General features: G+C 33.6%; 2 protein-coding genes, 1 long non-coding RNA gene and 2 other non-coding genes across 5 annotated transcripts; 2 read left to right on the top strand and 3 right to left on the bottom strand.

The window, feature by feature from the left end:
• Nucleotides 1-263: 263 nt before the first annotated feature.
• On the bottom strand, nucleotides 264-3052 carry LOC133681434 (S-adenosylmethionine synthase 1). The gene is made up of 2 exons (XM_062104479.1): nucleotides 2893-3052; nucleotides 264-1844 (listed from the first exon to the last, which is right to left on the bottom strand). The coding sequence occupies exon 2, from the start codon at nucleotides 1833-1835 to the stop codon at nucleotides 657-659; it is 1179 nt and encodes a 392-aa protein (XP_061960463.1). The 5' UTR covers nucleotides 1836-1844; nucleotides 2893-3052; the 3' UTR covers nucleotides 264-656.
• Nucleotides 3053-9151: 6099 nt separating this feature from the next.
• On the bottom strand, nucleotides 9152-10770 carry LOC133681476 (uncharacterized). The gene is made up of 2 exons (XR_009836524.1): nucleotides 10232-10770; nucleotides 9152-10153 (listed from the first exon to the last, which is right to left on the bottom strand). It is a non-coding gene; the product is annotated as an uncharacterized LOC133681476 (long non-coding RNA).
• Nucleotides 10771-11541: 771 nt separating this feature from the next.
• Nucleotides 11542-11614, bottom strand: TRNAF-GAA (transfer RNA phenylalanine (anticodon GAA)). Its single transcript has one exon. It is a non-coding gene; the product is annotated as a tRNA-Phe (tRNA).
• A 2016-nt stretch (nucleotides 11615-13630) lies between these two features.
• Nucleotides 13631-18559, top strand: LOC133682487 (uncharacterized). The gene is made up of 7 exons (XM_062105834.1): nucleotides 13631-14070; nucleotides 15033-15329; nucleotides 15631-15839; nucleotides 15930-15978; nucleotides 16105-16194; nucleotides 16369-16431; nucleotides 16705-18559. The coding sequence occupies exons 1-7, from the start codon at nucleotides 13903-13905 to the stop codon at nucleotides 18265-18267; spliced, it is 2439 nt and encodes an 812-aa protein (XP_061961818.1). The 5' UTR covers nucleotides 13631-13902; the 3' UTR covers nucleotides 18268-18559.
• Nucleotides 18560-20164: 1605 nt separating this feature from the next.
• On the top strand, nucleotides 20165-20237 carry TRNAA-UGC (transfer RNA alanine (anticodon UGC)). Its single transcript has one exon. It is a non-coding gene; the product is annotated as a tRNA-Ala (tRNA).
• The last annotated feature ends 3862 nt before the right edge of the window (nucleotides 20238-24099 follow it).

Below are 24099 nucleotides of genomic sequence, written 5' to 3'. Positions count from 1 at the left end.
AACTCCAAGGAGATCATGAAATTCATCACACTGATCTCCTTGTAATATGACTGAGGATTGGTACGGGCATCGAACATAACTTTCATTGTGTTCATAATCGTAGACGCCAGTTTAGGAATTTTAGGGAAGCCACCGGAGCAATATGGGCATTCCTTCTTTAAGGCTTCCACATTAAAAGCTGATGACATGATCCAGCTGATATACATTACGTGTCATCACAGAGAGAGAAACTTCACATCAGCCTGTCATATCACGCTGAAAACTGAAAGGAAAGCCATGGCAATCAAATTGCAATGCAGTAATGCACGGTATTGAAAACAGAGAGAGTACAACAGTTTGTTTCGTCCAAGAACACATTACTACATTTTTGCTGCTGCTCTACAGCTACCTCGTGCAAGCTTAACAGGCATTTGTTAATTCCATTGCCGTAAATTCAACCAAAATTATCACACTTTTTCACACCACCGACACCGGGGGAAAAAAAGACGGGAAAAAAAACCCAAATAGTAAAAGAAAGGAAAATGAATAGGGAGGATATCGTAGTGTAGACCATGGCAGATTGCTATTGATTATAGACCAGCAGCAAGAAAACAAGTCAAATTATTCATCAAGGACCAATAAAACAGGCATTGAACTAAAGGGATATGATAAATCACTCAAGCTTGGGGCTTCTCCCATTTGAGGGGCTTGACAACCTCCCAGGTGAAGTCTGGGTCATCCCTTCCAAAATGTCCGTATGCGGCTGTCTTCAAGAACCTATTGCCACCCCTCTTGAGATCCAGGTTGATGGTCATCATTCCAGGCCTAAAGTCAAAGTTCTCCTTCACAATCTTAAGGATCTCCTTGTCAGGAATTTTTCCAGTGCCATAGGTGTCCACAAAGACAGACAAAGGCTCGGGTACACCAATAGCATAGGAGACTTGCACAATGCACCTACGAGCAAGACCATTTGCTACGATGCTCTTGGCAGCCTGCCTAACAATGTAAGCACCACTTCTATCCACCTTAGTTGGGTCCTTCCCTGAGAAAGCACCACCACCATGGGCTCCCCAGCCACCGTAGGTGTCAATAATGATCTTGCGTCCAGTGAGACCTGCATCACCATGAGGGCCACCAATAACAAAACGGCCAGATGGGTTTAGGTGGAAGATAGTTTTCTCATCAAGGTACTTCTCAGGGATGACAGGCTTAATGACATGCTCCTTTAGATCAGCAGCAATTTCATCATTTGTGACAGTCTCATCATGCTGAGTGGAGATGAGAACAGTGTGGACACGGACAGGGACCATTGCACCGTTGTCATTGTAGTATTCAACAGTAACCTGCGTCTTGCCATCAGGTCTTAGCCAAGGGCAGGTGCCATTCTTCCTAACTTCAGTGAGGCGAGCCCCGAGCTTGGTGGCAAGTACATGGCTCAAAGGCATATACTCAGGGGTCTCATCGGTGGCATAACCAAACATATGGCCCTGGTCACCAGCACCAATCTCCTCTGGCCGCTTGGTAAAGTGACCGTGGACACCCTGGGCAATATCAGGGCTCTGCTGCTCAATGTTAACCAAGACTTTGCACTTGTCAGCATCAAGACCAACATCATCAGAAATAAATCCAATGTTACGGCATGTGTCACGAACAATCTTTTCATAGTCTATCTTGCCCTTGGTGGTGATCTCTCCAAAGACCATGACCATGTTGGTCTTTGTACATGTCTCGCAAGCAACCTTGCTGTCTGGGTCCTGCTCAAGGCAAGCATCGAGCACCGCATCAGAGATCTGGTCGCATAGTTTGTCGGGGTGGCCCTCGTTCACTGACTCGGATGTGAATAGAAAGGTTTCCATTTTCTCAAGCTGCAGATCACAAAATTCACAAAAGACCTCTTACTATGGTGACATGTGGCAACTGTGTGCTTAATTACTATGGCAGGCAACATTCCATCTACGCGTAGGAATATGGGGAAGAAAGAGCCAAAAATATCCTCAAGATTGATTTAGATTCTTCGTACTTTACAAAACAAGTTAATAAGGGCATAATCCAAGTACAAGAAATGACAAAATCTCAAAAATCTATACTCTTGAAAGAGAGCAATAAAAAAGGAACAAAGAAGAAATAGATTCCTTTAGCACTGGAATGAGATAAACTCCTATAGAATCACGCTTGTCAAAAACAGAAGTTAAGAAAAATCGACGACCCAACAACAGATCTACTGACAGTAAAACTCAGGTATTAACAAGCTATAGTGAAAGTACCGAACGGCAAACAAAAATATTAGCTTCACGCACAGAGTGAAATTCAGGGGCGCTTCGCACAGTTGACAACAGTTTCTTTTCTACCATTAATCAAAAGTAGAGACCCCAAACGTGCCTCAATTACTTGCAGAAGTGCAAAGTTAGCTTTTTCTTGGCATAACTTGTTAATCCAATTGTACGATAGAAATGAATAAGAAACACCAGATCTAAGCCACTCACACTGAGACGATTATGATTGCGACCATAAATGGTCCATTCCAATTATATAAAAACATTTTTCGACTCTGCTGGATATATTTCTAAACACTTTTACCCCTAAGAAAACTATCGAATTGTAAATAAAAACCAGATCTTCTTCACTCTACTGCAATGTTGCAAGTGAAACACATGACAAGTTCAATCTTCCAGACATCATGGACCGCACGACAAGAAGAGAGCAGTAAACCAAACTGATTGAACTAATAGATTAAAAGACCAGCAAGCACCCAGATCTGAAACTGTCTGAACCAAGTTAGCTCAAAAACTAAAGACCACTATTTTGAATTTGAAAACCAACATTAACATTCATTTTTCTAGAGTTGATAAACAAAAGCCATAAAGAGAGAGCATGAAGGCTAAATATAGATGAGAAAGTGCAACGAGATAATACCTTAGACTAGAGTAACCCGTACAGATCTAAAGAAAACCTCAAGACTTTGTCGGCCTGTGTTTGTGTTCCTAACCAGGCCTCAAGATTTCTTAGGCGGTGGTAGTGTGGTACAATAAAACGGCTTTAGTTAATCTGTATTTATAGACCAACTACCCTACCAACTGGTTACCGGATTAGGTGGCTTGGATTCTTTTAAATCTACGGAGGAATCTGTATCTTGTGGTGCTAATTACTTAAAGGGCAAAACATAGCCGTTGGATGTCAGAATTTGGGGGCTGGGTTGGTGGGAGATGGGTTGGGTATTTTTTTTTTGTTTTTCATCGTCATAAAAAAAATAAAGTAATATATTTTAAAATATAATTAGTAAACTAGTATGGATATTATAGTTAGTTTTATTTTTAATAAGATGCTATGTTGTTTTGATTATCAGTGTATATTTATTATTTATAATTAAATATATTATGTGTTATTTATGTGAATTGTATTTTAATAGTGGAGAATTGATTATTTATGATTGTGTCAATTATATTTTAAAAAAGAAGTTTAATAGATTGTTATCAATATCTCTATTAGTGAAACAAGTGTCGTAAATTTAATTTACAACTTTCTTAATTATTTTTATTTTTTTTGTATTATTTTTTAAAATAATTTTTTAAAAAAAATATGATAATTTACTGAAACACTCCCACGTGGAGTGAGAAATTAAATTCATTTTTCAAGGTGTTGAAAACTGTGGCGGTTTTCTTTAATTACATTTGAAAAACTATATGATGCTTTTTTTTACCAGATTTTTCGTTCCAAATTCAATATGAAATCTTAAACAGTTTAGATTATGGACTGAATTTCATAAAAACTGATAGTTTGGTAGAGTCTAATTACATATCATACAATTTAATTTACTAAATATTAAATAAAAAAATCAAGAAAATAATAGGTTATTTGACCGTGATTCTAAGGGGATATTCAATTATGAATTTCACTAATTCAAGGGTCGAGTGTACTTTTAAATTTCTTTTATTGTTTTTTAATATTTAACATTATTGTTTAAGAAATACTGTCTTTGAAAATGAAAAAAAAGAAAGAAAACACTATAGTCAGACCCGCCTTGGCTGGTCACTGCTAATGATTTGTTTTGTTTATTGATTGAAATAACCGGAATGACTAGTTACTCACCAACCTTAGCCGGTAGCCGGTAACCGCCTTGGCTGGTTACTGCTAATGGTTAATCCCACGCGCAGCATGACGCGTTACTGCACCAGCATGGAGGTTTATTGGTGGTGGTCCTCGTTCATCAGCGAAGTTTTCTCTAGGTAATAGATGGGCATGGGCAAATGGCACCGCCGTAAATGATGATGATCGAAAGACATTGCCCCGTTTATTTTGGTGGTTGTAAGGAGTTTTTTTTTAAAATTAAATTTATTTATTATAATTTAGTTTTCTTTATTTCTTTATTTTTTTCGTTCCCTCATTGGATCAATGAGAGTTCCTATGTAGCCCAATAAATGATGCACATAAATTAGGAAAGCTCACGTGCCAACCGTACAAATACTATATATAAATAACATGTGTGCACTCAACAAGAACAATATGGTAATTGACACCTACAACGACTCAATTTTCAAAATAAACTTAAAATAATATTAAGAAAAGGTGTTAGAATTGATAGGGGGTTGGTAAGTCTCACCAACTTTAATATTATTATTATTCTGTTTGAAAATAAGATAGTGGTTTTTTTTTAAATAATTTTTATTAGAAAATATATTAAAATAAAAAAAATTTTATTATAAAAAAATATTATTGATATCTCTACACCAAAAAAATATAAAAATATATAAAATATTTTTAAATAAAAAATAAATATTATCTTTTATTTTTTAAAATGCAACACTAGACGAGGAAAAAATCAGAAACCTGAGCTCCTTTTTCAAGTTTGGCTGTGGATGGGGTTTGGTCACCAACCAAATAGCGAGCCACTTGCTTTTATTATTTCGACATTATGATTATAAGAGTAAAAAACAAGAAGAAGGAGCTCAAGCCAGTCGGGCTCAAGCCGAATGGGATTTTAGCCTTAAAAATTGAGGTGGCAACAACTAGGCAAAGTGGGAAGTACACAAAGTGGGGCAGTTGGGATTTTTTAGGGGCTAAGCGAGGTGCGGTTCACACCTAGAAAAAGCATTTACATGGAATTCCAAAAAGGTTGGGCTCACCGATTACCGGATAGTGCCTGTCTTCGGTACGGTGAGCTGACTTGTCAGGTGACAGACGTAAAACATTTTGGCAGATTTGGGATTATACTTTACATTATATTATTTAATTGTATTATTACTGCAGGTAGGATTTATTTTTTTAATATAAAAAAATATTTAAATGTTATTTCATTTTTTTAATAAATTTTTTTTAATTATGCAAGGGTTAACTCCATATGACCTAGTTAAATTTAAGGATCAAAAAAACAATCTGAACGAACTTTAAATACATAATTTGACCATAAAATTTTTAAAATAATATTTTTTTTTATATTAAGATAATAACACAGTTGAGTGACTTGGGTTGACATATCAAATCCATGACTTAGGTTATCAGACTATAATGACCCCATAAAAAACAAATCAAAACAAATTATGAAATTTAATTCTTAATCAACCTAATATTAATGTTGAGTGATAAATTTTTAAAAAAAAAATCAATCACAAAAAGAACCTAAAAAAGCAACTCAAGTTAACATGTCAACCCGCGACTTAGTTCATCAAATTGAGATAATTTTATAGAAAATAAATCAAAATAAATTACGAAGTGCAATTCTCAATCAGCCTAGTGTTGAAAGATAAGATTAAAAAAAATTCAATTAAGAAAAGAACATAAAAAAACAAACCGAGTCAATTCGCCAAACCCATAGAAAGCAATTCAAAACTAATTATGAAGCTCAATTCTCAATCGACCCTATCAGACCCAATGTTGAAAGATGAAATTTATAAAAATTTCATTTAAAAATGACAAAAAAAATAAGCCAAGTTAATATGGGTTAACTCGTTAAACATGATTCTTGGGTCATGAGGTCGAGATAACTTAATAAAAAATAAACCAAAATAAATCATGAAATTTAATTCTAATCAAATACGATATTAAATGGTGAAATTAAAAAAAAATAATTAAAAAGAGAAAAAAAAAAACAAGTCCACTAGGTTAACTTGCCAAACTTACAACCTGGATCATGAGATGAGAACAACCCAATACAAAGCAAGTCCAATGTTGAAGGATCTATGACTCGAGTCATGAGACTGAAATAACATTTTAGAAAGAAAATAAAAACAACCGAATTTAACTGGCGTTAAAATGCCAAAACTCGCGACTCTAATCATGAGACCAATATATCTTCATAAAAAGCAAATCAAAACACATTACAAAGCTTAATTTCTTACCGATCCAATGTTAAATGATGAATTTAAAAAAAATCAATTACAAAAAAAACATAAAAAATGATTCAAGTCAACTCATATTAACATATTAAGTATTATATTCGGGTTACGAGGTTGGAATAATCTAATAGAAAGCAAACAAATCATGTATCATAATTCTCAATTACCTAGATATTAAAGAATGAAATTGAGAAATAAAAGTTACATAAGAAAAAATCCGAGTCAATCTGGTTAATCTGCTAAACCCTTTATCCATCATGAAAGCAAGATAACCGGATAAAAAAACGAATCTAATATTAAATGATGAAATTAAAAAAAAATCAAAGAAAAAACAAACAAACAAAACACTATTAATGAATAGTGTTTTGTGAGGAAGTGTGTAATAAAAACCCTTCTTTAATTAAAAAAAATAAAATAAAAATGACTCAAGTTAACTCGGTAAGTATTATTTTTGGATCATGAGATCAAAATAATCTAATAAAAAGCAAACAACACAGATCATGAAATTTAATTTTTAATCAACCCAGTATATTGATTAACCAAATACTTTCAAATATATAACTAGAATAAAACATAAGCAAATAGAGTTTAGAAAACAATGAAAGTAAAAAAATATTTTTAAAAAATAGTATATATATAAGGGAATGACAGAATTTCTAACTATGACTTCTTAAAATATTGTAGTATTTTTGTGGTTGTGCTAATTAAAAAAAAAACCTATTTGTGCTAATTTTCTCATTTTATTTTTAAATGTGTTAATTTAAAAAAATCCAAAAATTCAAGGAGGTTGGTAGGGAAAAAAGAAGCATTAGAGTGGAAAAATAATAACAATAATAAAAAAGAAGAAGCATTATGCAATGACGTGGGAAAGATTAAGCTAGGTGGAAAACATGATGATGATGACGTGTTCGTGGATGTCTCTTGCTTTTTGTTATCTTTAATTAGAGAGTGGATTCGATTGATTAGTCACTCTAATTATTCCTAAACATCCTTTCCGCAATCACGTATCATTATTTTAACACTTTAATTGATGTGTCCATTGTACCCGTAGGCCATGGTGTATTAAGGACAAAATGTCTACCTACTCCTATATAATTAATATCCAAGCAACCAACTTTATATTTAAAGCTTTTATTATATTAGTAAATTCGTGTGACACAAAGGTGCTAAGTGCATGCCTTTTTTTGTCCTGTTTTTAAATTAAAAAAATAAGAATATATTATTTTTTTGTCCTGTTTTTTAAAAAATAAAAAAATCTAAAAAAAATATTTTTAAATATTTTCAAATGAAAATTATTTTAAAACAATATCAAACATACAATAAAAATATATTGCTTCTTTTCCGTGACTAGCTAGAAATTAAAATTTTTTAGATCTTTTTATATTCCATGTACTAATCAATGATGGAAAAATCAAAGCACTGACTTTTTTACTAGCAAGTCTCATTTTAATATTAATAAAATGTAAATTATTAATAACAAGGAAAAGTAGTTCTTCAAAGTATACGAAAGTATGCAAGTGTACTGCCATTCATATGTTATATTCAATTTAGTATTTAATTTTTTATTACTATTTTATTTTATTTTTTTATTTTATTTTTTTTATCAAATTTAGTAATAAAACTAAGCTATAAAAAGTACTTTCTCCACTTTGTCCCTACAAAAAAAGCTATTAACCTATAAATTGAGGGTAATTTAGTATTTTTATAAGGGCACAATAGTTATTGATTAGGGGTAAAATTGACTTCTTGCATTTTTTATGAACAATACAATGACTTAATTAGCCTTACAACTAAAAAACCATTAACTTGTATTTAGGGGTTTTTTAGACATTTTCCTTTTCTTAGAATAATTAAATTAGTAAATTACCCTAGGAAGAAATAAAAATAAAGCTTCAGGTTTTTTTTTGTTTTTGCATTCTGATTTTTTTTATTGCTATCAAGTTGATTTATGAATTTTTTTTTTAAAATATAAAAAATTAATAAAAAGAAAAAAGTGTTTAGCCAAGAAATATGAGATTGTCATACTATTTATATTTCATATCCAATTTAGTCTTTATATTTTATTAATATTTATTTTGTTTTTTTATCTTCTTTTAATTTATTTTTTTGTTCTTTAATTTTATACCTTATCATTAAGTTTCATTTGATTTTTATATCAAATTTAATCTTTATTCTTTTGATATTTTTCAATCCTCTCACTAATTAAATTTTGTTTCAATTTCATTCATCCTCATTTGATTTTTTTTTTTATATCAAATTTGAAATCCATTTTTTTACTAATTTTTATTTTGTTTCAAATATTTTTTATTATATATTTTTTTTCAATTTCTTCTTTGGAATTGTTTTTTGAGTCATGGGTTTTGAAGGTAACACCGGATGATTTTAATATTTTGAAGGTTTTTTTATATTTGTTTTTTAATTTTATCTTTTAATATTTATTTTTTATAAAATTAGTCTTCGTTAATTTTTGTTTGCTTTTTATTTTTTTATAGAATTATCTAAATCTTATACCCATAGTTTTAGGATTAACATGTTAACATGAGAATATTTTCTCATTGAGAATTTACTTTATTGGTGTTTTGAGTTTGCCTTCTGCATGGGTAGTCCCGGATTCATATGCCATTTTGATTTACGATTAATAATTTTTTATATAACATATGTTCCAGCTTCCTTGCAAGTGTTTTATATCTAAATGCTGATTTTTTAAATGAAGGATATTTTAATATCAAATTTTAAAAATGGGTGGATGAGGTTAATTTGTGGCGATTCGGATTATTTTGTATAGCCTGAAATTAATGAATCTCTCAATGAACCAGAAGAAGAAGAAGAAGAAGAAGAAGAAGAAGAAGAAGAATCGTCCGGTTTTGAACGACAGGAATTGTCCAAATATTTGGTTGCTAATTTCTTAGCCCTGATCATGACCCAGAAACAACACTGTTTGCTAACGCCAAAGGGACTTCATCAGAATCTTGTTTGGTTCGAGTGAAAGACAATCGTCCTGCAGGCTCAGGCATCCTTAAATAGATTTTGAATGACAGGGCCTGCCAACTCATACCGTTACAAGATCACTGATAAGAATGGTCCGGTTTTAAATTGCTTTGGCTGATATTACATAAAGTTTGATTCCTTCTGCCAGCTTTTCTTCTTCGTCACGAACCTGCAAAAGAAGGAACAGATTCTTAGGTTTAAATCCATCACCAAGGTAAATCGGATAAACTTAATGACCTTCTTAACCACCCTCTAAAAGTAACAACTAACTATGACTTTCTCTTCTCTTCTTTTCTTTTTCCCATGGCTATCTCCGGAAATTTATTGCGTGCTAGTGAAGTCTTCAATTATCCAGTAACAGCAGACACTTGCAATAACAAGAATCAACATAGGCATGAGCATGATAAAAGGAAAAGGAACAAGAATAAAAGAAAAGAAAAGGGATTATTCCAAATCAATCTGCAAAGGATTGTCCGAATATTTCCTTGCCATTTTTTTAACCCAGGTAGGCATTGGTTGCAGAGAAAAGCATGCTCTGCCGCTCGAATGGAGAGTTCCTAAAATAACTTCCAAAACCCTCTTCACATGATTAGCTTTATCAAGGACCAAACAACCCTCCCAGTTTGAGGCTGTTAACTTTTAGCGGGTCATTGGTTCGACCTGGAGTTCCGACCACAATATCAACCCCACGAGAAAGAGCATTTAGCAGTGTGACAGAAGAAACCCCTCCATAGTCACAAATAGTATTCAAATAAGGTGCAGACTCATTAATTTCTTTCTCTACTTTCTTTGCTAACTTCCGAGTAGGTGCTAAGACCAAAACTCCAGGATGAGTACCAGCTCGCCCGGAAAAAAAACTATAAGAAAGACATTGAACTCATGAATTCACAGAATTATTAGAGGGAAAAGGCATGCGTGGTATAGTGAGCAGGTACCTTTGTGAAACTCTTAATTCAGACATTTAGCTAAGACGTTTAATACTCGGAATGCCAATGGCTATTGTCTTCCCAGTCCAAGTATTTGCAAGGGTAATGAGATCTCCACCATCCAAAACTGGAATTAGTACACTTCTCTAAATCATTGAAGGCAAAATAAAAGCAAAAGGATAGTAAATTCGGAGCTAGAAATTAAATGGATTGTAACTGTCAACTATCCCAGACTACTAGTAGGAAAACTATGGACAGGACATTGATGGTATCTCAGATAACATGTATTAGTTTAGTGAAAATCACAGAGTCCCAAACTTTAAATTTAATGTCCCAAGAAAAAGATTGAACTGTAGGCTTCTAGCTAATATTCTATTGCAATATTTCTCTCTATGTCCAGTAACATGCCAGCATATTTGAAAAGAAAAAAAATTCAAAATCAAAACTTTATGACCCCAAACCAATAAGTTTAGCATTCTACAGGTCTAAAACTTGACTCCACTAGTGTTTCTGGTGGTTGATTAAGTTACATATAAACGCATAGAAAAAAAAAAGAAGTAACAAGAAATTCCAAATGAACAGCTCCAATTCAACAAGTGAGTATTGAAACACATCTTAATTCTCTAATAAAAGTTTTAAGGTTATTAATAGAGTTTGTTTCTCGAGTAATTAAGAAAATATGCAAAATATTTGGGTTTCAATTCTCAAGTTTTAAGGTTATTAATAGAGTTTATTTCTCATCTTGACTCTTTTTTCACCGAAGACAGCGATTTTGAAAGAAACAGTCGAAGAAGAAAAAGGCCATGATTCTTCTTCGTTGAAGCTACAAGTAAGTCCATGGATACGAATTCCATCAAAATCTTGAAAGGATTCTATTATTGTTCCTGATTCTATATTATATCACAGGATCTGCGATCCTGTGCCTGTTTTAAATTCACAGAAGAAACAATGTTATAAATACACAGAATTGAGACTATAATGAAGTGAAGGAGAGAGAGAGAGCTGTGAGTTAAAAAGGGGGGGGGAACAAAGAAAATAACAGCGAGGAGGACAGAGAGAGCTGATACTTCGCCTAAGTATCGTCCTCTCTCTAGTTTCCACTTGCTCTGTTTCTGCTGCTCTTCCATGACTGCTACTGTGCTTGTGCCTGTGCACAAACCGTAAACTGACTTATTTTAATTATAAAAAAGTTGAGGGTGTTGTGGCCTGTGGGCCGGTTTTTTTGTTTTTAGAATCTTTTTTTTATATTAAAATTAAAAAAAAAAAAGTTAATTTTCTTAGATGAAAAGTAATTGAAAAATACTCTGGCTAGAAGAAAATGCGGTGAGCGTGGATCGAACACGCGACCTTCAGATCTTCAGTCTGACGCTCTCCCAACTGAGCTATCCCCGCTAGCTGCCTGTTTCAGTTATATTTACTATGTTATTCTATTATAACAGTTAGCATTGACCGTTTCTTTCGGGATCTTCTCTCGGGCCATATAACATCTAATATCATCCTGGCTGCTTTGTCGTCATCATCTTTCATCTCTCTCTGTAATCAAGTGAAAAACAAAACGACAGTAATGGGAAAGTCTTTCAAGGTTGAGTTCACTTTCAGTTCGTTTGTTTCCATCTTATTATTATTATGATTCCATCCTTTCAATGTTCTTGATTTCTTTTAAGCTAATATCTATGCTCTTAATTATTTACAGAACAAAGACTGGAAGAATCACAAGACTTTATTGCTAAGTACCCCCTTCGGGTTCCCGTAAGTCCCGTTGTTTTTACCTCTCATTCCTTCTTTAACTTTTGCTGCAGTCTCCTCTTCTTGTTGTTTTTCTTTTCTGTGCGCAATTATAATAATGTTTTCTTACTATATGTAATATTTAATTACTTACAATAAAAAAAATTAAATCTAAAAAATGTAATGATGAATTTTTATTATATCCTATATTCATATATAGTTTATTTTATGAAGTATAACTATATATTATTTTAAAAAAATCTTATTTTCATTTTATATTTTATATTCTCGTCTCTCTCATATTCATTTATCCTCCATGTCATTAAAATTTTCACTATTTTATTTGTTATTACCAAAGCACTAGGAAATAACAAAGCACTGGGAAATAAAAAAAATAAAAAAATAAAAAAAATAAAAGTGAAGGAGACAATACATGTTTTTCGCTTATCACAAGAAGACAGCACACTTTTATTTTGTTTAAGTAAAGAAAAGTGTGTTCTTTAAGATAAGAAAAGGAAAACACTTTCCTGTTACAAAGCTTTACTTTTTATTTTTACTGGAATTTAATTTTTTGACTAATTTTTCTTGTGTTTACCAAATATGAGAAAGTGAAGAAAATAATTTACAAAAAAATAAATTCATGAAAACAAACAAGCCATGAATATGTGTTTTCCATGTTGAGTTTTTGTGTGTGTTGATAAATGGTGCTTACACGTAGTATCTTTTCACTTGCAAAAATTTTATTTTTCTTTTAATTTTAATTTTTAATATTGAATTTATTAAAATAAAATTTTTATATTTATTTTTTATAAAATTATCTCAGTTGAATTAATTTTTTTAAAATTGATTTTGTTTTTCTATTTATCCTTTAATATTTAGTTGAAAATTAGACATCATAATTTTTTTATTTGTTTTTATAAAGAAATCTTGATTTCATGATCTAAATTACGAGTTTGATGGGTTTGCTAGAGTAGTTTTTTTATTTTTTTAATTTAGCTTTTTTTTAATTTTATTTTTTTGATAAAGGATTGATTAAAAATTGATTTTTATAATTTATTATAATTTATTTTTTTATTATCATGATCTCATTATTCGAGTTATAGATTTGATAGATTGACCCGAGTTAACACATTATAGTTTCAATATTTTTTAATATTATTGGATCAATATTTTAAAATTATCACTGTGTATTATATTTAAAAATTATTTTATTAAAAAACATGTTATCAATTGGATAATTGTTTTATGTAAAAAAATAAAATTAATGCAACTTCCGGCGCATGACCTAGTTAGCTACTAAATGTATTGCTTTCAGAAAGCATGCAAAATAATGGACCTCCAAAGGCTCGAATCCTTATAAAAATTCTTAAGCTTAACCGATTATAAATGTTTCTGAAATTAAAAAAAAAAAATTGCCAAGAAATTATTGTTTACGTGGCATATACTTCACAAATTTAGCAGAAACACCATTTTCTTTCGTTTTGTTTTCTTTTTTAAAGGGGAAAGGAAAGTAGAAAGAAACCGAATCATCGGGTGCCGAACAAGTACTAAAGGTGGCTGATGGGCCCCGTGGACTGAGACCCAATCCGATCCGATCCAATCCAATCCAATACTTGGGAAGTAAGTTTTGCCTTCCCTTCAATGGTAATAATAGCAGGGCATCCTTTTTTAATAAACCAAGAAAGAAAAACGTAAAGTTACAAGATTGCCCTCGTTGGATCAGGACTCCTGCGGTGCCCTGAATTGCACAGGATTCTCCAAAATCCTCAAAACCAAACCACTTCTTCTAAGGACATACAAAAATTTGGTACCTAATTTTATTTTATTTTTCTCAACTCACCACCCTCAACCCTAGATCTCTCCTCGTAACCTCCAATCTCTGTTTCTCTCCCGGCGATCGATTTTTATTTGTCTTTTTTTTCTGGTGTATTTTGTGAGTTTTGAAAGAGAGGGAGATGGATGATAGCTGTGCAGTGTGCGCGGAGGTTCTAGAATGGGTTGCCTACGGCGCGTGTGGCCATCGTGAAGTTTGCTCCACGTGCGTGGCTCGGCTCCGTTTCATCTGCGACGATCGCCGCTGCTGCATCTGCAAGACCGAGTCATCTGTTGTTTTTGTCACCAAGGTTAAGCCTGCCTTTTCAAATTCCTTTTCTTTTGTTTGGTTTTGATTGCTAATTCGTTTTGAGTTTGATGATGGGTGTGGTTAATTGCTAATCACTGAAGTTATGCTGTTTTCTTCAGCTTTGAATAAGCAAGTGCGCAATCTGTTGCCTCAAAAAGGACTAATTTGCAACTGTTGGTTTAAATAGAGGCCCGATTGATTGCTGGTTTTGAATCTTTACCAAGCTATGTGAAGCTTCTTTGTTTTTTTAGACCCTCTTAGGAAGTAGTAATAGTGAAGCAGCTATTTTTTGAACATTCAAGGGTCTTTTCCATCACTAAAGAAGAATTTATGACAAAATCCACTAGTTTCAGGACTGTTTCAAGCATTTTTGCTATGTGGCAGCGAATGCTATCTCTTAAGAATAATGACAAAAGAAAATGTAGAGTGGTATATAGAAGCTAGAACATCCATGCACCTTGAAAGCAAAAGGCTATTGCCAGGGGACTGGACCTCATAGGTAGTTTTCCCCGGAGATTTTGTAGAAAACAAGCATTTTGTGCATACATCATTTAGTTTTTTTTTTAAAGGGATTATTGCTGAAGCAATGTAGAGTCAGCGGATTCGTAGTCAAATTCAATATCAAATATCATTTCTCTAGGCACAAATCATCCCTGCGATCCAATTTAGAAGACAAAGGACTCATCATTCAGAATTTGTTAGATGGAGTTTGCTTTCAGAAAATAATATATGGTCAAGAACGCTTTTGTTGTATTTTGGGCTTAATGTGAATGATATTGATTTTAGTTTCCTTTTATACTTTTATTTTTTATTGTAGTTTAAAATCTAATACATTTAAGGTGTGGTATTAAGTAATATCCACTTGTAGTTGTCTACTTGGTTTTTCAATTTGCCTCACTGCTTTCGTTCATATTTTTTATTGATAAATGACACAAAGCGCTTTATATTTTGCTGTTCTTGCAGGCTTTAGGAGATTATACAAGGTTGATTAATGACTTTTCAGTCTTGCCATCCGAACCAAAGGAGGGTCGAATAGGATCTTACTGGTACCATGAGGACACACAGGCATTTTTTGATGATGTTGACCATTACAAAATGATAAAGGCCATGTGCAAACTGTCATGTAGTTTATGTGACAAGGAGGAATCAAATGATGGATCCAAGCGCCGGGGGAAGTTTAGGAATATTAATCAGCTGAAGGGTCATTTATTTCATCAACATAAATTACATATGTGTAGTCTATGTTTGGAAGGACGAAAGGTAAAATCTTAGTGATTGTTATCATGTATGACATATGTTTTCTTATTTGAATTGATTGGACATTGAAAGTTATTCTCAGGTATAATCAAGTTGAGATTGCTTAGAATTTGTGCACGTGTTTTTTTTTTTGTAATGCTATTATTGGCATTTTTTCTTATTATTTGGGCATCTTATTTAATGTAATTTTCAAATTGATTTACATGAGGCTCTAACTACTTTATCCTGGATAGTTTTACTAATGTTATCTTAAAACCAATTCACATTATTTTTTTGGCTCTGTAACAACTTTTGGATTTAACAGGTTTTTCTTTGTGAGCAAAAACTATACACTAGAGCACAATTGAATCAGCATATAAGCACAGGTGATTCCGAGGTTGATGGGAGTGAGAGTGAAAGAGGTGGCTTTATGGGACATCCCATGTGTGAATTCTGTAAAAAACCATTCTATGGAGATAATGAGTTGTACACACATATGTCAACCGAACACTATACCTGTCATCTATGCCAGAGGTAATAGATGCTATGGTTTGTACACATGATATCATAAGGTGCATGCATTTTTAGATAATCTCAAATAAATTTCTATAATGTTCATTGCAGGCAGCATCCAGGACAATATGAATATTACAAGAATTATGATGATCTAGAGGTAAGAATGGTCTTTACATTTATTTATATATATATATTTCAATGTTTGAGATTAACACGCTGACATTTTTTTTTAAGTTCTCTTTAACTAAGAATATTTATCTAAACAAGTGAATTTCTGTCACAGATTCATTTCCGTCGAGACCATTTTCTATGTGATGATGAGGAATGTCTTGCCAAAAAGTTTATTGTCTTTCAAACTGAAGCAGAGTTGAAGGTAATTGAGAATGCTCTGCTGACTTAGTTTCTTTATGTATACTGTTCAATCTAAAATTTCTTTGTTCGTGTGATCACAGGGGCAGGGTTGGGGTTGGGGGTCTTTGTTGATTTAGATCTCTCTTACTGCTTACTGGACCAGTTCAAGTCATTTAATATTGTTTTTATATTTCAGAGACATAATACAATCGAACATGCTGGACATATGTCTCGTTCTCAGCGAAATGCTGCTCTCCAGGTACATGCTATTTTTACTTTTAGAACCCATCCTTAAGGATGTGGTTCTTTCTAGATGATATCTGACCGCCTCATTTCTTCCTTTATGTTTCACTCATTTATGGTCACCTTTTGTAGTTATTTTGGATGTCTCCGTTTGTCTTGTTATTCATTTGATGATATCGGACCAGCATTTGTTCTTTTTTGGTTCACTCATTTAGGAGCACCTTTTGTAGTTATTTGGATGTCACAGTTTGTTTCTCTTGTTATTCATTTGCTGATTTCCATGAATCAGATTCCAACTAGCTTTCGATATCGTCGAAGTAATGAACAAGATAATCGTCGTGGAAGGGGACGGACATTCTGTCGTGATCAATCTGATAACCAACTCTCCATAGTCATTCAAGCTAGCTTGGAGACAGCACATTCTGAAAGCACATCTCGTGATCGATCAGCTAGGGCGCAAGTGATCTCTGATCATGTGGACTCAAATGATATTGATCCAATAGTTCAGCCTTTTGAATCATTAACTGCTACAGATCCTGAAACGACATCGAGATATCTTCAAGCCTTGGGGCACTCTTCTAGTAATGCAACTTTGCAAGAATCTTCCTTTCCTCCTCTCTTTACTATTCCTACCAGTGGTCAACAAAACTCCAAAGATGAATCAGAAGGTTTGCCTAATAATACGATGGCAGCACATCTCCGGCGCCAGGCCAACAGAAATGCAACTTTAATCAATTCACCTCAGCAATGGCCGACAGCAAGCCATGGGCATGTATCAAGTAGTTCAGCACTATATAGGCCTACGTTAAATGCATTGCCTTTGAGTTCAAGAAGTTCTGCTGGTGGACCTGGTCTCTCTAGTTATGCAAGTTCAATTCAGGCTCAGTCTCAGGCCCGACCCTTAGTGGTTCGTGGGCATCTCCCAGCTGGTTTGTTGGGGAGCTCAGGCAGCACAGGTAGGATGAGCCACTCTTCATCAGCCCCAAATCTTGCTGAGACTGGATCATTGAAACCCTCTATTTCAGATTTTCCTCCAGTTTCTGCAGTGCAGATGCACAAGATGCCCTCCAGTAACCAGGGTGTGCTGAATGTGGAAGATGTTCAAACTGCAAACAAGTCATTGGTGGAAAGGATACGTGCTGCTCTTGAAAATGACGAGGATAGATATGCTCTTTTTAAAGATATATCTGGACAGTATCGTCAGGGTTCAATTGGCACAGGAGAGTACCTGGATTATGTGCAGCAATTTGGCCTGTCACATTTAATTCCTGAGTTGGCTAGACTTTGTCCTGATGCTCAGAAGCAGAAAGAGCTTGTTGACACCTACAATGCTAGTTTGAGAAGCAATGGGAAGAAAGAGAATGGTTGGGGCCGTGGTAGTGCCCATTTAAAAGGCACTACTAATGGATCTACTAAGAAAGGCAAGGGAATAGCCGTTGAAGATAGCAGTTCAAAGGATAGGTTGGCGGATAGCTTTATTAACTCTGTTCGGGCTCTGCAGTCAAATTACAAGCCTGTGGAAGAAGAGGTGCAGCTATCGAAGGATGGGTATCGGACTGCCAAAGGCAAGTCAAAGGTCATTCATAATGAGTTGCAAATGGAACCAAGAATCCAAAATGATTCTTTATCTAGTAAAAATATAAAAGATGGGGGTAATGAGAAGCAACGGAAGAAAACCTCCAAGTTTCATAGAGTGAGGCTAGGTGATGGTTCTATGGCAGCCCTTTTGGATCTCCAAAACTCTGATCCTGATCCTCACAACACGGGGGAAAACAGGATAGATGATAATGATAATTCAGGACCTGTGCGTGGAGTCTGGCGAAAAGGTGGGGGACAAAAGCTATTTTCATGAACAGTATTTCAGTATAGTAAATAAGAGAGACGGGTATTAAACAAACGCACAACTAGAGATGGAATGGATTCCAGCAACTCCTTTGGTTGCTGTGGTTTTGCAACATGATGCCATTTTTGAATTCACTTCACCAATTAGGTGATAAGCTTTTGTTACCGTTAATGTAATTGAGATGGGTTTGTCCATCTCTCACGGTTGATACCAGAAATTGTTCATAGACATCACGAATGAAGAAAGCAGATATAATTTTAATTGTTCGGATGAAGTAACAAGTAAAGTGGAGTTTGTGAAATTGTGTTTATGATTGAGTGGTAAAATTTACTTTCAATGATGACTTAATTGGAGGAAGGAGATGTGTAAACTTCCTGCAGCAGCGATAGTAGTAAAAAAATTGAGTTTGAGAATATTTTTTTTGCCATAATCAGTTTCAGTTGAAGAGGAAATTTTGAAAATGGTTTAATTTGGCTAAGAGTGGAAGAAATTTAAAGGATCCAATGAAGATGGATTATACAAAGTTGAGGGTTAAAATTGAGTTAAGACGAACTCCATTAAATCAACAACTCAAAGTTTATCCAATGAAGATTGGCTACCACCAACAGATCTCCACATCCTATCATGCACAATACTAGGCATAATCTCATGAACACTGTAATTTATGGATGTACTATCATGAACCATTGTTAACACTGTTAAGTTGTCATGCTCATATGAGCCAGTTAATATTGCATTTTTGGTAGCTGGGCGCAAGCGATGCTCCAATTGAGACCTTTTATCGGAAGTAGACATATCAAGCTACTAATTTCATTTGTGGAAGTAGAGGGGATATAGCATCCACCAATAGTCTTGGCTCCCCAAAAAACCTGTGATTGAAGAACTCCTTGAATGCTATTCACTCAACAGGGTTTCAGCATAATACATATCCACATAGTTTGGATGCAACTTCTCTAATGATGCACCTTGTGGAAACCTCATTTCTGTAGATATCAAAATATTATGGAAAAGTTGATATTGACTATTGCCATCAAATGGAGTTCTTTTTTGGCACAAAAAGAATATCCTTGAACTTCAGATTACCCTTACGAGAGAAGTTCTTCACAATTAAATAACCCGCCTAAACATTGGTCAAGCTCTTGTACAAAGTACTACTCCTTGGTGATCTTCCCAAGCTTGCACAACCAGATATGCTTATGTTTGTTAAGGAATTACAACACATGAAAACCCTCCTTAATCTTCATTTTCTTGGATTCAGTCTCCTTTTTCTCGTCAACTTTCTCAATATCATCCTCCTCTTCTTTCTTTGGTTCACCATCCATATAATTCTCAGCTTCTTGCACTTTTACACCAGAACTCTCATTCTTTTCATCAAACTCTCCATTTTCTAAAGATCTGGAAAAGGGAATGGGATATGGATGGGGGCGGGTTTGGTAAATTCTTGGGGAAGCGGATGGTTTGGAGATAAAAACGATGAGATGACATGGTTAGGTTGGTGAATTGATCGTTGGACGTTGATGGAAGTGGGTATGGAATGTTAGTCATATGGAGAGAGTGATGGTTGGTTAAGTTTGAGGGAGGAGAAAATGTCGTAATGAGGTAGTGGTGGTGATGATGGTAATGGTGTCTCTGGATTGGATTCATTATAAATGAGAGCAGAGTGAAGTGGGAAACAGAAAAGGGAGGAGAAGTGGAGTGGTTGAGATAAGCGGCGGCGAACCCCACCCCGGTGTGTGCATACTGTTTTATATATGGAAAGCCGCGAGTTTGAAGAAGATAATGCGAGGAAGAAAGGAAGGGGTGAATGGGGTGGGTTTCCTTCCTCCCTTTTCGACCGCACTTGCCCTTGAGGAAAACCAGCTTATGTATCATTACTAGTAACATCATATTGGAAGCAAGGACAAACGGGGATGTAGCTCAAATGGTAGAGCGCTCGCTTTGCATGCGAGAGGCACGGGGTTCGATCCCCCGCATCTCCACATACCACTTTTTCAATTATGTGAATTCAATGCTTTATCTCTCTCTCTTTTTTTATTCCTTTTCTTTTCCGACTTGCTTAAAGCAACACTGATAATTTAGGAATTAAAATCCTGCACTGGTCTTATCAAAGTCACAACATTCTCAAGCTTAGGGGGTGTTTGTCACTCTTCATAATGTGATCCACTCTGGATTTTGTTGCTGGTCAATCAAATGATGTGGATCCTCACAGGTTCCTACTGAAATACTTATACAGAAGAGTGAGAAGAAAGAACCATTTACGGGAAGAGAATCAGGATATCAGGAGCATCAAAATGTTCAAAGAGATTACTTGGATTGTGAATGCAATCTGCAATCAATAATATCAGAAAGATCTGAACCATGATCAGCATCTACTGCCCAGCTAGGGAACCATGTCATTGCATGAAATTGTTCCTTGGTTATCCCCGACTCGGACATGAACTTTCTGTCTGCAAGGCGACAAAAGTTAAATTTAAAGCTCATGAATAGAAAAATGCACATGTATGCTTAAATTGCATGTAAGAGCATGCAGGGTAAGGTATGTTGATTACTTGTGAAATGTTTCCACTGACAAAGATGATGGCAGCATGTTGCTATTGCAAGGCCTTTAAGGTTACAATTGCTCCTGCAATCTTGCATGCTATCTTGACTCCATTGCTCAGACAGGCAACATCTCAGTGTCAAATCTGCAGCACAAATATTAAAACAACATGACAGAGGAAGATGTTTAATGGAACAAATCTCTACCAAAAAGAGGAAAAAATGATATAAAATTCAAAAAAAATAATCACTTTTTAGTCCTATTTAATGTTTGGGAAAAGGAAATTTTAAAACATATCGCTCACCAGTTGCAGGCCCACAGAGATGTTTACCAATGGCCAAATAAGGGACGCCCCTTGAACGCTCAACAGCATTCAAGTTTAAGAGCCCGTTTGGCTCTGCGGCTGCGACACAGTTGCAGTTATTTAATTATAAAAAAATAAGGTATATTATTCACTGGATCTCACTTTTTTTCTATGTTGAAAATGTAGTATTTGAAAAGTAAGAATTTCTTCTTTTTTTTCACTGTTCACGTAATTGCACTGTTCAATGAACAGTGCAATTAACATGAACAGTGCAAAATGATGTACTGTTCATGAACCGTGCAAGAAAATTGCACTGTTCATGTTTAAAATAGTGAGCAGTGCAATTCTCTTGCACTGCGTGAACTTTTTTTTTTTGTTAAGTTTTTTTTTAAAAAAACTAGTTTAGAGTGAATTTTATACATGATAATATTTTATTTAATTTTATTACATGCTAAAAATTATGGAAACTGTAGTTCTTATCAGATAAATTTTGTACGTAATAGAATTGTAGATAGTTTAATAGAACAATAAAAATTTTTTATATAAAGTATGATTTATTTCATAATGTTACCGCAATAGTTAAATCCACAATATTTAAATTAAAAACCATCAATATTAATTTATATTTTTTTAAATTATTTTATAACCTCAATTTCAAAAACATTCTTAACCAAACACATTAAACTACTTTTTTTTCAATCTCAATTTCAACCACAGTTTTAACCAAACACCTATTTTTTCAAACCAACCACAACTAAAAGTACTTTTTATAAAATAATTTTTTTTAAACCACAACCACAACAGCTACCGCAATACCAAACACACTCTAAGGTAATGTTTGGTAACGCGGTTCAACCCGCATTCCTAAAAAAATTAATTTTTTTTTTTGCTAAAATTTAATATGATTTGTACGTTTTAGATCATTTTGATGTGCTGATGTCAAAAATAATTTTTAAAAAATGAAAAAACATCATTAACATGTATTTTGGCACGAAATATTATTTGAAAAGCACCCACAACCATACTGCCGAACAAGCTTTAAGTCCTCAACTGAAAAGGTAGAATTTGGTGAAGTCAGAACTCAAAGGGTAGCAGAGCTTTTTCCTAGCAGAGATCAGAAGGAAGGTAGTGCTAATACCAAATTCCCGCTCATACCATCTGAGTAGCAAATGTGCCATGAAACTGAAGAGTATAAGGTAAACAAGTAAAGAAATCTTGTATGAACATAACATTATGCTGTTACTACTCAAGACTGTTGATATCACCCAAAATTAAGAGGAAATGCATTTAAAATTTAATAAGCTGACTCCTGTATACGAAGTTGAGAGAAATACTTTACTATGAGGGTGTAGAAAAGTTAATGCTGTGGCGCGGAATTGTTGAGGTTGTGGCTTAATATAATATGTAGAACAAAAGAATGCCTGAAACTGTAAGACCTTGTTTAACAGCGACTTGGAGTGCAGAAAGGGAGCAATAAAAGGCAACAATTGTTTGTTAGCTCAAGCCCCTTCAAACCACCAATTATATGTATTGTTTTAAAATCTTTTTTTTTTTTTGAGAAATATATATATATTTTTTTTAAATTGATCCAAGTTAACCTATATAACCTCATATATTATTGAAAGACTTGTATTTTATTATTTAATATCTACTTGAAGTTTATATTAGTCAATGTGTCTTGAAAATATTCATTAAAAATCTCTTTAAATCTCTTAACTTTAAATATTGTCATTGCATTATCTAGCATTTTAGTTGTTGGGTCAATTTTTAAACCGGGTTTAATAATTATGGATACAAATGTTTTTCTTGAGTTGAACACGACAAGGTAAAATGCATGTGTTTTTGGTAATATGAAGGGTGATAATTAAATTGTTGCGGAAGAAAGTTATACAAATATGAGGTATTGTGCTTCCTATTAATTGGAATAAAAAACATGTCTATTAATGGTCTTGGAAACAAAGGAACATACAAAGCACGATTAATAATGGGATATTGTGATGCTATTAATTTTCTGTGGGTCTCTTCGATAGCAAGGGAAGGAGAAGTAAGATTGCATGAAATTAAATAAAACATTTGTACGTAGGTTATAGTTATAAAAATTTAGAAATATCTTTACCCTCCACTTCTTATACTTAAATTGAGTTATATTTCTTTTTATTGATAATTATATATTAAAATTATGTATACTGATTGAGTTACGTGCACCGATTGAACTATCTTGGTTTGGAGTGTGGTTGTACTTATTTTTCAAAATACTTTTCACTTAGAGATATATTAAAATAATATTTTTTATTTTTTAAAAATTATTTTTGAAATCCGCGCATTAAAATAATCTAAAAACACTAAAAAAATTATAATTTGAAACAAAAAAATAAAAAAAATTATAATTTTTTAAAAGCACTTTTGAAACACAAAACAAAGAGGGTGTCAAAGAACCATCTCAACTCAATAGTTTAAGCTATTAGGTGAAGTTTTAGGACATGATTTATATTATTTTTTAATACAGGAAATGATATACAAAGAAAAGAACGAGAAGCAAAATATGAGTTTTGAAAATTTAAGAGGAATTAACAAATATACAAGTTAAAAATTATTTTTTTGAGGATTTTGAACTTAAACTTGGAGACAAAGGGATGAAGAAACCCAAAGAAAAATAAAATGAAAAAGCCCATTAAAGTCCTATTACAACCTTTTTTTATAAAAAAAAAAACTAGGGTTTATTTCTTACCACTGTAGCTGTTGTAATTATTTGTGAAAGCAGCTTCACGATACTAGAAAGGATGGAGAGAACAAGAAACTCATGGTTCTCTTTGCTGCGTGGAAGAAAAGATGGTGTTGCCATTGATCTTACATAGAGAGCCTCCTAATACTTGAAAATCAGACATTTATGCTAATTATTTTGTTTTTTGCTCTTCTTTGTTTTTTTCTGGCTGTATACAGTAATCAACTAGCTCTACATCAGTGCTGTTGTTGTTAATGGTCATATCATGAGTAAAAC

The sequence above is a fragment of the Populus nigra genome, chromosome 2 (assembly GCF_951802175.1).
Source record: "Populus nigra chromosome 2, ddPopNigr1.1, whole genome shotgun sequence".
NCBI lineage: Eukaryota > Viridiplantae > Streptophyta > Magnoliopsida > Malpighiales > Salicaceae > Populus > Populus nigra.
This window is presented reverse-complemented; position numbering and strand designations above follow the sequence as displayed.